Consider the following 13,709-nt stretch of genomic DNA (forward strand, 5'->3'; position numbering starts at 1 on the left):
CATGAAGACATCAAGGATTGTGCAATGATGATCTTGCTCAGGATGAAAAATACTGAAGTCATTAGTGGTTAAGGCTAACATTTTACGGGGAATCTTTACATAGCACAGACCCCGAAAGAGCCGTCAACGGCCCCTGCCAACTCTCCTCACTTTCTCTCCCCTTCGTACTCCCTTGTGTCTTCTTCCGTTATTGAGTATATTGTACCCATCATGGCTCGAGCTCTGGTCCTTGTGTCAAGGGATGTGTCTAGTTTTGGCATCACTTCTGGTAGACATAACAATAGCTGACCCCCTCTGAAGGAATTGCTAGCGATCTATGAAAACACAGACCCAGAATTAAGAAAAGGAGGGAAAAGAGGAAACGCGTGGTGTGCACTTGCCTTTCAAAGCTATTTCCAGGCTGAGCTTACCCATGGGAGCCCCTGCTCATTCACTGCTGAAGCCACCTACAGGATTCTCAGCATTGCCTACCCTGGAGAGATGAACAACCCTGTACCGAAGCACAGGCCATTGCTTGTTATTGCCTGGCAGGCCAGCTGGAATGGGCCAGGGTGCTTCCTCTGGCAGGATTCCTGCGTTAGGTGTGGCATGCGAGCTGATTGGAGTCGCCTCCAGCGTGAGCTGGCACTGACACCTGCAGCACCTGGTGAATGGCTGGAGACACACAGCATCACTGCAGGCAGGGACGTCTCAGCAGACAGACGGGGACACAGCCCATTTGCACGGCCTGCCGGGATCATGGCATCGTGAGGGCTTCTGAATAGAGACATTTTGCTTTTTGTTTATTTTTATAGAAGCAAGAACTTCAGCCATGTGGAAGATGAAGCCTTGTGCCCTTTTATTATGCTGCCTGGGGTTTCTTCAGCCCACAGTGTCTTGTCGGACACTGTGTCAGGTAAGTGGGAGCTGAACAGGTGGGGACAGTGCGTGGACAGTGGACTCTGAGTTGACCAGCTCCGGGTCCTAGAGAAAGGGGTTGGGAGCTGAAGATGGTGACAGTGATCGGCCCTGTCAGAAGAAACTGCAGCTCTAGACAGCAAAAACTTGCATTACTTGAAAGCTATAATTGATTTTCCCATTAGTTTTTCCTTTTAAAGTTTGAAATGCAAGGTGGCTGAAGTAAGTCGAGGGTAACAAGGTCTTCTTTCTGTACTCTTGGGACATGAAGCTTTCCATAGCTCATACCCCATAGCTCACACCCAGGGGTGGTGCTATTTCCTGAGGGGCATTAGAAAATCTAAGCCTATGTGACCTTTAGTGGGCAGAGCCTAACATGGTTTTGTACCACAAAGAATCGTCCCATTCAAAGTAGGGAGAGCATCTCCTTTGAGGATCCTTGGAGTGAACACCAGAGACGGGCTGACAGAGCAAGAGCCAGTCAATGGCTAAGTGAGGTCTAGCGCGGTGGCTTTGGTACCAATGTACTGTTGTAACTTCTGTGGGCAGTGAGCCCTGTGACTTTCCCTGGAGTATTTTCCCTCAGACCATGAGTCATTTTAATTTCTCTGTTAGTGACTTATTTAAAATAAGGTGTGGAGGGGCATTGGGAGAAAGAAAGCATAAAAATAAGATCTCACTTTGGAGATGGAGACCATGGCCAGGGCTATAGAGTGATGAACCTGCATACGTAGCCGCACAACCAGAGGGTCAAAGCTAGAGCACCTGTCTTAACATCTCCTTGCTCTTTATTTTTTAGTGTGTTCCTTTTTTTAACAAGACTCCTTAGGAAAAATGACTTTGGAAGAGGTTTTCACAATAATAGTTTCTTCACCCTCTGATTAGTTTGCCCTTGGAAGGGAATCAGTTCTGTGTCTGCCCTCCTCCCCTACCCTAACCTGGTGTCTGGCTCTTGGGTGAAGTTAGAGACTTTGGGAAGACTTTTCTGTAGGCATCTCAACCCTATAGCTGGTGCTGTCTCCCCTTGAATTCCATCTTTTTGTGCACGTTTTTGTATGAGGCAGAATGTGGAGTGTAGGCAGAGCATGGGAGGTGGCCTTTGCATTATTTGATGATGGGGTCACCTCACAGGAATGTCCCGTGCTTTTATTCCCACCTACACACTTTGGAAGGTGAGCTGAGGGTGCCAGCACTTTCCTGCCCAGCCTTTGCACCCGGCTGCTCAGCAGGTCCAGCAGGCTGTTGGTTGCTACAGTCCTTTCACAGGATTAGGTCAGAGCTCCTGGAATCTGACAGAAAATCTCCTCTCCTGAATGCCACCCCCCAGGAGCATCCATGATGTGCTTTGGAAAATTGGCCGGGAAGATGCAGATAGGGTCCTTCACTGTAGAAGGCAGATTTTCCAGAGCTCCTTGTAAACGTAGCCTTTTGCCTTGCGCCCATGCTTTGCCCACGCCCCTGATTAACGTAACTGGAATTCATCCAGCTTTGTTTAATGGCTGAGTATCACCTGAAGTTGAGCACTCCTTCGTGCATTTGCTGTGGTGTACTGGAGACATGGCCCTGTGCAGATGGGCTCAGGCACCTTGAGTACACGTCCCCTCTGCTTGGTGTCCCTAAACGTGAGCTGGGGTTTGGATAAGTACTGTTGTAGGAGGGAACAAAGTTTCAGTCTCAGCTGCATGGTCCTGGATAGATCATCTCCTCTATGAAGAACTCAATTTGCTGTCACAGATACGGGGGTGGGAGTAGGTGATCTATAAAATCTTCCAAAACGTCAAAGTACTTCCGCACTCTGGCTTCATGGAGGGACTTTCACTCTCTGCTTATATAACAAGGCTTTGTTTTCTCAATGAAATGCTATCTTACATCAGTGATTTCAAGGGTATTCTGTTCCATGAGTCCTCAGGGATCCCTTTTTGAGCTTGGAGATTCCCCACATGCTCAGTTCAGATTCCCGGTAAGTTCTTATATGGCAAAGAATACAGGGAGTATTGAGCCTTGTTTCTTAAGGATGTAGGGAGAAGCCATATTGCTAAGGAGAAAGGGACACAAACCCCAAGTGTTAGTCACACAATTGGGTCATTAAATTGCTAATCTCTTTCCCAACAGCTGAGATCTTGGAATGCAAGTTGGGTGGCTCTCCAGGCCACTAGAGGGCACTCTGCTTGTGCAGAAACAGGAAGATCCAGCTTGTCTTCCTATCTTCCAACTCTCATGTGCAGGCTTGCCTATATGGTCAGTCTACACACAATATTAATCTTTATAGGTATATGTAGAAGACACTCAGCTAGCCACTTAGGGGGGCAGAATCCAGCACAATCTATATTCCTTAGGGAATTAGGTTAATTTAATTGAGAAGGTAGCATGGTTTTATAAAAAATGGTTAGCTAGCAAGACAGTAGGTCAGATGAGTCTATGCCAAGCCCTGACTGTGTTGTGTGTGGTCTGATGATAAATTCTGCAGGGACACTCGATTCTGTCTGGGATCAGTATTCATATAGTTGAATCTTTTTTTTTTTTTTATTTTAAAGAGTAAAAGAAGGATAACATAGTAATAGGGAGGCTTACTAAATTACAGAGAAAGTGGTAGGAAATTATCAATGGTTATCATTTTACATATTGGTATCTACAAGATAGTTTCTCAGGAAAACAAATAGACAAATAATAGGGAGTTACAGACAAAAGTGGAAGGAGAGGTAGGAGATTATCAATGGTTGTTGTACTATACTTTGGTATCTTCAAAGTTGTTTCTAAGGAAAATAAATAGAGTTATACATGAGTGACCAATTGAATATTCATTGACTATTCTCAATGGTTGTTGTAGGAAACACATAGTAATAAACATACATCCATTTATGAAATAGCATAGGAACAATACAGACATTACAGAGTTACGGACAGATTAGTAGTAAAATATCAATGGCTGCTGTAACACATGGTGGTATCTTCAGAGTGGTTTCTCAGGAAGACAGAGATACGCAGAAAGATCTAACAAATAGTTACAGCCTAAGGGTTGTGAGCATATTGCCTCCTCACTAGTGACTCTTTTCACTGAGGTGTGATGGCTGGAAGGAAGGCCAGGACTGAAAAGAAGGACCGAGAGACTTGCATCTGTGTCTAGCAACAGGCTGTTTTCTTTTTTCTCTATAGTCATGATTACCCGGGGCTCCTCCATGGAGATGACAGTCTGACCAGAGGGAGAAGGCAGAATATGCCCAGGCCCTCTCATTCCTGTTGGACTAACTGGTAGGATGTGTCTGAGCCCTGGGGCCTCTGCTTCAGAGGGCAGACTGATCTCCAGTGGTCACCTTTGCATTTAGGGCATGGCCCAGGGGGCCTCTTAGGGAAGTTCCTCTTAAGGTGGCCTGGCTTTTAACAGTGGTAGCAGATGAATGTAGTTGTCAAGTTATTCTTGGGGCCCTGAGAATCAGACTTAGGGTCTGTTTCTCTTAGTGCTGCAGCAAAAGCAGCTACTTTTTCTCGGTCCCTTTGTTTTCTCTCCTTGGCCTCCTCCTCATCACAACTATAGAATACTGAGGAGGCAATTCTTACTAACATCTCAAGTGAGCCACCTGGGGCGAAAGCCATTTTTTGTAGCTTTTTCTCTCTAGCCTCCCAGCGCAGTGGGACCCCACAACCACTTAGTGTCCTCTCCCCAACTGTCAGCACAGGCAGCAGGAATCTCAGTGCAGACCTCTCCGAAACTCAAAGTGCTCCTCCACCACAGCCTGTACTGTCAGGGGAAGAATGGCTTCCAGGGGTTCTCTCAGACCAGGTATTGCATTGTGCAAGGTCCTCCTGGTTTCCAGCTTCTGAATGGCTCTCATGACCCTGGTCAACTAGACCTCTGAGTCTTCAGGTGTATCCTGTATTTTTGTGTTCTCTGAGTCCTTGTTCAGCAGCTGCCCCTCCACTGACTCTGGACTTTTCTGGTTCTCAACATCAGGGGCAAGAGCCACCCATTGTGACATGTATTTCCAGGGGTTTCTCCATGTCAGAATGATTCACACACGTCCCCGGGTGGGCCTCCATGGCCAGTGTGTGGAGGCCAATTGTGTCATTGCTTCTCTGTGCCATGATAGTTCTGGACCGTGCAGTGGTGGTTGGGTTGAGGGCTGGCACGCACCAGCACATGCCGCCACGCAGCTTCCCAGGCACCAGCTGCCCACCTCCCAGGCACCTGCACAGCTAGGGTCCGGCCAAAAGGCTGGTGCTCCCCACTGCAAAGCTTCCTGGGCACCAACTGCCCGCCTCCTGGGTGCCTGCATGGCTAGAGGCCAGCCCAAAGGCCATATAGTTGAATCTTAAACAGCACCTGCACTGTCCAGAACTGTTCTAAGAGTTTTCTACAGATGAGCTCCTTCTGCTCATAACCTGCTCTGGGATATGTGTCATACAGTTAGCACTGTCACTCCTATTGTGCAGACAGAAGGGGAAACTGAGGCTCAGAGAGATGAAGCTCTTCCTCAAGTGGCAGTGTGGGAAATCAAGCCAGGTGGCTGCTCCCAGGGACAGCCCTGAAGTCAGCAAGCCACTTGCCCAGTAGGAGTCAGATGTGTGTGGATGGGTGGGGCAGAAGAGGGGGCTGCTCAGGATGTGGCTGCCAGGCTTGGGGGAAGCACTCTGGAAAATGATAAAACTAAAATACAAAATTAAAGGAGAGTGAATATTTCTTGAGAATGGAAAAAGTGATCACAACAGATTTCAAATCTACAAATGATGGGAATTTTGTACCTTATAATTACTCAGTCATTCAGCAACACATTCAAGCAAACAATGACATTTTTTATGAACGAACTGCCCTATATTTGCTCCTACATTTTGGTTGCATACTTGCAAGCTAATGCTCTTATAATTTCTTATAAGTAGGATCAGATGATTAGTCAGTCTTTCCTCCAGCATTGCTGGGCAAATTGTTTTCCTAGTGTTCCTGCTTTTGCAGAACAACGTTTGGTTTTTCCATTCTTCACTCATAATGCTATGTAGATATACAGGGGTGTAGCTAAGTTTGGGGAGGCCTCTGTCACACACGGTTATGGTGTGTGTGAGTGGCAGGATGTCAGGGAGCTTACAGCTGTCTCATTCTGTGACTATTGGTAAACTCTCTCGGAACTGGTGCTACTTTCGTATGATTGTGCTTGTTGTAATGGGAACATGGCTACAAATTGCCAAAGTACATCTGATTAAATCCAAACCAACTGCATCCTCGAGTGGACTCCTTGTCCAGATCCCACGGACAGATCCACTTCCCTGGTGACACCCCAGTGGGAGCGTGAGCAGTGATATGGAATGGCAAAAATAACAGTATAAAGGGATGAAAGCGTTAAAGTATTTTGCTTTTGAAAATTTACTAGATGGGATCACATGAGTGTGTTCAGAGGATTCAGAGAGGTCCACACATGGAGAACCAAACTTCCTAGCCTCCTGGGAAATCTGCCCTGCCCATAATGTGTTTCTTAGGCAGAACACAGACCATTCTCACTGGAGAGAGGAGGAGCTGCAGGCATCAAGGGGTCACTGTGACAGCCAGGCTGGCCCACAGCTGATCCAGACGTGGTTATTAGTCTGTGATTAAAATGAACTGCTGGGGAGGCATCTGGACAATCGATGGTGATGTGAATCTTGATTTTCTCTTTCAGGCTGCCAGAAACAGCAAGGAGGAGGGGTCTTCCAGGCCAAGGGGTACGTTGGCAGCAGCTAGCCCTGGCAGAGGCTGTGTGCATCATAGCAGCAGACTGTCCCTAGCCCTGTTTCTTGAGCAGTTGATGATGGCGTGGCATTGTGGCTTTTGCTTGGACTTGGATTCTTTTCCCTAAGTGAAACTGTGTTCTCACCTCTTGTTTCTTCCCCTGCTGCACCCTTTGCCCAATGCACTATCTGCTGGATTCTTCGCATGGCGCTAACCTGGGCTGTTGCAGTGGGCAGAGCAGGTCTCTGAGGATGCATGGAGGATGTGACTTATCTGCTACTTTGGGAGCACAGGGAAGTGGACTCCAGCCAGAGGTGACCTAGGGAGCTCTTGGGCCATGGGCTTCTGTGACTGTGAGAATGGCCCGGGCAATGGAGCTGTGGGCTCTTCCTGTCCACTTCTACTGGAGCAGGTGCACTCTTACCTATTTCACACACTGGGCCTCAGGCTAGGATTCTTCTGGGGATGGTAGGGGTTTGTGGCTGCCACGTGGGATGACCACAGATCCATGTTAATCATCTGCCACTTTACAAAGGAGAGGTCCCTGATGTCGCAATGTCTACAGGATTTCTGTCCCCTATCATAACGACACCTGGGCGATTATCTCTGTTTGGCGTGGGGCTCAGGGTTTTCCTTTTCTCTCTTCCCAGAGGTGTGCGTAGGTGTGTGTGAGGCAGGTTCCCTATGCAGCCAGCTGTGCCCACCAAGCACTGAAGGGAGCATGGGGTTTGCCTGCAGGAAGCGGCAATGGCACAAGATCAATGATACCTGCCGTACCCTGAATGCTCACAACATCTTTGAGGTAAGGTCCTTTCTCTCACAAGGCTCTAGGGGCAAAGCGAGCCTCCGCTCAACAGGGCAGTGTACTGGACTGGGGAGGAGGAGTGCGAGGAAGAGCAGCAAAAGCCTTCCCTCTCCTCTCTTAGCTCTAGGCATCTGGGGGCTTGAGCTCCAGGCCCCACGCCCTTCCACAGTGGGAACAACGAGGACGTGGAGCTTCAGTGAGGCTGTTTCTACTCTAGCAGGAAACTCAGGCTGGATGGGTGGGGACTCAGCCAGTTACTAAGTTTAGTCATTTTTCTACCTCAATATTCTAGTTGTTTCCTCCAAATCTAGTTTAGATCATTCGGGTCGGAGCTGGAGGAGGGGCCTAGAGCCGTCCCTGGGAATTGCTGCATGTTTGCTCTCTGCCTCTTAACCCCAAAGCTCTGATATTCAGCCTGGCCCTCCCTGGCCAGCGGCATCCCTGACAACTCCTTAGACCTGCAGAGTTGGGCCCACCCAGACCTGGTGACCCAGAACCTCTGCTCTGTCAAGATCTCCGCACGATTCCTGTTCTCGTTAAGGCGTGAGAAGAAGAACAAAGAACCATATCATCACACTGACATATTTCCATACATACTTAAGTAATTACATATTTTCTTGTTAAATCACCACAGATAAGATCAGGTCAAGTGCTGTTTCTCCTCCCTTTGCTCCTGTTCCTCCTTTCTGGGAGGGCTTCCCTTACCAGAGATCATGGCGTCTCTGTCTCAGGAACCTCATACTTTAGCCTCTGTGTGTGACTCGGGGTGCGGGGACGACACTCTGCTCTGTCTCCGCACATGTAACACCAGGCAGTTTCTGACATCTGGCCAGGAACAACCTTCTCTCTTGGTGTTCCTAGCTGTTTCTCCCGGATCCAGTCCAGAGTTTCTGTTTTTATGATATGTTTTTGTCTCAAGCACTGGCTGTGGGGAACGGGGAAGATAAACTCAAGTTGCACTAGAAAATGGAAAACAGAGAGACTTCCTTCAAGATACTATTGTATAATAAGGCTGCCTTCTTGATAAAAGTGCTTTGACATTTAACATAAATGTGCCATCGTAAGTAAGTGTGTCTGTTTTGGCCACATCTTAGGATAAGTCACAGACAGTCAGCTACTTTGAAGATACGGGTTACAACAAGTATGCTGGCGAGTCAGAGACCATAGCCCTCAGAGTGATGCAGGAGTGCCCCCGTGATCTGTCCTGTGTGACCAGGAAAATCGAGCAGTCGCCCCAACTACCCGGAAACATCGAGCTCATCGTGCAGCTCTTACACAACATATCCACAGCGCCCATGACAGATGTGGATGAGGGGAAGATGAAAGTGAGTGGCCTTGGGTGTGTGGCAGGGTATCCTCTCTGTGGGAGAGGAATTTGGGTCAGCTGGGACTCTCTCTCTGAGCCCCTTGGAGATCAGGGACTGTGTCTTTCACTCATTATTTCCAGCGTCTAACCTGGCACGTACGCCACACATTTCACCAAGAAAGAATGAAAGGGAAGAAATGAACACACTGAATCAGTACACACTTACAGAATGCATGGTAGAAGCTGGCGTCTGCTTCTCTAATGTCTGTTTTTGCTGCTGAAAACCTCTAGTAGAAATTCTAGATCCTGCAGAGAAAAAAGCTTTTCTCACTTTTAGCTGGGAGTTAGAAGTTGTTAGAAGGGAGAATAACTGGCTGCAAAGGAAATGGCCATAATTCCTGCTGCAGAAATGGGCAGTGGAACCGCATCCATTGCTTTGGTTTTGATGTTTGAAGCAGAGGGCAGATTGCATCTCTGCTTCTACCCTAGTGTGCTCCTGTGGGTTACCTGCTGGGCACTCTGAGGGGATAGGGAGGTACTCTGCAGGGGTTCCCGGGAGTGACGTGGGACTAAGGATAGAAACGAGCCCTGAGGCTGCCTGCTGCTCAGCTGTTCCCATCTAGCTGTCCCCCGACTCAAGCTTTACTGTGCATGCCCATCACCCAGGGTCTCCTGAAGTTGTTGGTTCTGGTTCATAAGTGTTAGATGGGCCTGAGTCTGTGGGCCTCTCGGAACCTCTCTGGGGAGGCTTACATTGCTGGTTTGAGGCCCACTCTTTGCAAGTCGATGTCAAATGTGTGGGTGGTTTCAGAGAGCAGCTCAGAAGTAATGCCAGTTTTCTATTGGCAGAGTTACAGCTCCATGGCTAACCACGTTCTGAACAGCAATAGCATCTCAAATTGGACCTTCATTCCTGAAAGAAACAGCTGCAGTGTCCTGCTCCACTCAGTCAACTCTTTCGCAAGAAAGCTACACATACACAAGAAGCCCATCAACATACAGCACTCCTTCATCCACACCATGGGCTCCATCATACCTGCTGACAGTGAGGGGAAGAATTTCACTTTCTTCATGAGCGTTAATGAGACCAGCAGGCCAGTCATGGGCAGGGTCCTTATCAGCAGAGAGGAGCTGCAGACAGTGCCTTCCATTTCTCAGATGGTCTGCATTGCCTTTCCTACGCTCGGGGCTATCTTGGAGGCCAGTCTTTTGGAAAATATCATTGTGAATGGCCTTGTCTTGTCTGTCATCTTGCCTGAGAAACTTAAAAGAATCTCATTGCATTTTGAAAAGTTCCACAAATCAGAGGAGAGGAAGACCCACTGTGTAGGCTGGGACCACCTGGAGAACAGATGGGATCGCAAGGCCTGTCAGATGGTTGAAGTGAGCTCCCAGCACGCTGTCTGCCAATGTTGGCCAAGCAAGCTGTTCACCTCTTTCTCCATCCTTATGTCACGCCATACCCTGGCAAGCCCCATTCTGACTTATATCACCTACACAGGCTTGGGCCTTTCGATTTGCAGCTTGATTATTTGCTTGGTCATTGAGGGTCTGGCCTGGCGTCAAGTGACGAAGACAGAAATCTCCTATTTACGTCACCTGTGCATTGCCAACGTGGCGGCCACCTTACTGATGGCAGATGTGCTCTTCATCGTGGCTTCCTTTATTAGTGGTCCTGAGACACACTACCGTGGATGTGTGGCAGTGACATTTTTCATTCACTTCTTTTATCTTTCTGTGTTTTTCTGGATGCTTGCCAAGGCACTCCTCATCCTGCATGGAGTTCTGATTGTTTTCCACACTCTGCCGAAGTCAGTCCTGGTGGCTTCTCTCTTTTCAGTGGGCTACGGGTGCCCTTTGGTCATTGCTGTTATCACAGTTGGTGTCACTGAACCTGCCAGAGGCTACCTCAGGGCCGATGCTTGCTGGCTTAACTGGGAGATGACCAAGGCCCTCCTGGCCTTCGTGGTCCCGGCTCTGGCCATCGTGGTAGTAAACTTGGTGGTCATCACAGTGGTCATCAGCAAGGCCCAGCGAGTTTCCTTTGGCAGCTCCATATTTCAGGAAGTGCGAGCCATCGTAAGAATCTGCAAGAATATTGCTATCCTCACACCGCTGCTGGGACTGACCTGGGGCTTTGGGATCGCCACACTCACTGATGACAGCTCGCTGGCCTTCCACATCATTTTCTCTTTGCTCAATGCTTTCCAGGTGAGCTCAGGTATTCTAACCAAGCCCAAGGGGAAAGAATTCTGGAGGAGGATCTGTGCTTAGGAACCCAGGCATCAGGCTTCTACCTGGAAAACAGAAAAGTATATTGAGTAAGAAAATTGGATTTGGTTCCAGAGAGCTTTGGGTTTGAATTCTGACTCCCGTTTACTAATAATACGCAGCGTGATCTGGAATATTTACCTCCTTTTGTCAAACACATTTTTCTTATACATAAAATGGGTATAACATTACTCATTTACAGAGGGGTTTGGAAAATGAAATGTAAAGGTGAATGGCAAAGCAGGAAGTCCTAAAATGCTCTAAGGATCACAGACAGCCTTTTAATAGGCTGAGTTATTACCATTTAGAAATTAAGCAATCACACTTCCCCAATATTTAGGTTTGCAATGGGACAAACTGAATTTTTACATTTATCATATTTCTTGCCACTTAGAGTTTTTAGTTATCATTGGAAATCATTTTTTTCTAACAAGGCAAACTATAGATATACACTGGTATTGAAGACAAGTCCTGCACTCTCTTACCTCGGCTGTGTGAATTACACAATGTGAATCCTTGCTCAATGGTTTCATGTGAATCCCTGCCAAATTTTCTATGCTAATATACATATATTTTTACATAATATAAGGGTTCAAAAGCAATGTCTATTACTATGCAACCTGTTTTCTCACTTGAAAATATGCCCTAGAATTTTACTAGGTTAATATACATAAACATGCCTGTTTAGCATTCTGCATCTAGTAAGTTCTTTCTTGATTGGAATTTTTTTTCCTGTTTGGCATTTTCCTGTTTGGCATTTTTTTGCCTGTTTGGCATTCTGCATGTAGTAAGTTCTTTCTTGATTGGAATTTTTTTTCCATATTTTTTCCACTGCAGTGTTCTGAAGAGTCAAAGAAGTTTTTATTTTGAATATTATGTATATAGATACCAACTAATGAAAAAGAAAGCTTTTATTTTTCTAAAGACCTCCAAAATATTCCCTCCCCCCCAGATGTATATAGTAACCAGTGAGACTATTTGCAAATTAATGTCTTATTTTTTTGGTAGGAGAAAAATAAAACACAGATACAAAAGCCTGGCGACACACTTTGAAGTTACCTGCTGACATTGGGCTTTAAATCCCAAGAGTTGTGGGCAGGCTATGTTAGACGTGTTCTCTCAGCTCTTCTCCAGCAGATATTAAGCTTCATGACTAACCTCTGACATGAGGCCTCTGAATACTATTTTGTTATCTTTTCCCAAGTTGGCCTAAACTAGGAAGTGGTTTTAAGGGAATATTTTCCTATTACCCCCTTATGTCTGTATAGATTCAGGGTACACAATAAAGTTACAAACCACACACTCAAATACAGGCACACTGTATTTAGTATTTATTTTCTGCCAATCATTACAAATAAGTGAAGTGTAAATAAAAATTTAAATAACCCAACCCCAAGGAACTTAACATCTTAGGAGAGAAGTTCTTTCTAGTCCTTTAGCCATATAGTGTAGATTTTTTTTTTTTGTGGTTGTGTGTGGGAGGGCAAGATGCTAGAGTTGTGGTTCTTACATCTTTAAAATAAAAAAAACTTTATTCTTGGGCAAATTCATTTAAAATGTATCTGTGGGACCCAAAGCAGGCAGGATTGTGTTTGTCCCAAGCAGCTCGGTAAGGGTGACACTTTATAACCTAATGGGCCATGCCAGCTACTGCTTTTTCTTATTAAAACCAGTGATGGATTTCGATAAGTACATTGTAGGTGAAGAGTGTTACACAGAAGAGCAAGCTGGTACAAGCTGCTGGGTGTTAGTGGGGCTGGCAGGAGGGAGGGACCCCAGCACATTTAGGAAGAGAGAGCTGCCTGACTGTCCGTGGGTCCTGTGAAGCCCTCATCTCTCAGCCCAGCTTTGGTCTCGCTGTGGAGGCAGCAGGTTGATCGAGTTCTTGCTGATGAGTGACAGTGTGACAGCTCTGCAGAGCCAGTTATATTGGACCCAGGGGCCTCAGTAGCCTCTGGCTGAGTTCACAGTCCCTTGTGAAACTGGAGCATCATAACACGGTGATGCCTAAATAAAAGGTCATTGCCTCCCTTCCCTTTTGGATCCATGACCCAAGTAACTTAACATTCAAGAAAACTTTTGTTTAATGAATGCTGCTCTCTGTCACATTTTGAAAGTGGAATCTCTGCACTTCTTTCCCTTCATCTGAAAAATAGGAATACTCCTTACCCTTCCTTTCTCCAGAGGGGTTTGAGCCAATGTATGAAAAAGCAGTAGAAATTCCGCTATACTGTAATTGCAAAGAAACAGTCTGATTTTGACTTGATGGGGCCTTTCTCTATATGTTCATGAGAGCTGGAAGAGCTGCTTAGTTTTCTCTGCCTCTTCCTACTTGGACGAGCTACTGTAGGTTTAGAAACTAAATCTATTTTGTAGCTTATTAATTTTTCTGAAGATGCATGTATTTGGTTTTCTTTTGCAAGTTTTATAATATTCTTTGCTGCGGATGGGAGAGGAGCCACAGTGTATGGGCAGTACCTGCATTTTCTCTTTCCTGTGGGTATTTCTCTTTTTACCTCTTGTAGGGACTGCAAACCTGTTATCTACTGCTTAAGGTCTCCTCTGAATCTTTTTTGGATCATTCTATTCTTTGTTTCCTTTTCCTTTTCCTTTTCCTTTTCCTTTCCCTTCCTTTCCTTTCCTTTTCCTTTCCCTTCCCTTCCTTTCCTTTCCTTTCCTTTCCTTTCCTTTCCTTTCCTTTCCTTTCCTTTCCTTTCCTTTCCTTTCCTTTCCTTCCC

General features: G+C 46.4%; 1 protein-coding gene across 1 annotated transcript in view; it reads left to right on the plus strand.

The window, feature by feature from the left end:
- The first annotated feature begins 593 nt into the window (after positions 1-593).
- Adgrf2 (adhesion G protein-coupled receptor F2) overlaps positions 594-13,709 on the plus strand; it is a 21,712-nt gene continuing 8,596 nt past the window's right edge. Inside the window, exons 1-5 of the mRNA XM_005389877.2 lie at positions 594-895; positions 6,540-6,582; positions 7,240-7,391; positions 8,489-8,719; positions 9,550-10,911. Coding sequence (XP_005389934.1) covers positions 812-895; positions 6,540-6,582; positions 7,240-7,391; positions 8,489-8,719; positions 9,550-10,911 — 1,872 coding nt within the window. The 5' untranslated portion in view covers positions 594-811. The remainder of the gene's footprint in view (positions 896-6,539; positions 6,583-7,239; positions 7,392-8,488; positions 8,720-9,549; positions 10,912-13,709) is intronic.

This window comes from Chinchilla lanigera, unplaced genomic scaffold (assembly GCF_000276665.1).
Source record: "Chinchilla lanigera isolate Chin_1 unplaced genomic scaffold, ChiLan1.0 scaffold00036, whole genome shotgun sequence".
Classification (NCBI taxonomy): Eukaryota; Metazoa; Chordata; class Mammalia; order Rodentia; family Chinchillidae; genus Chinchilla; species Chinchilla lanigera.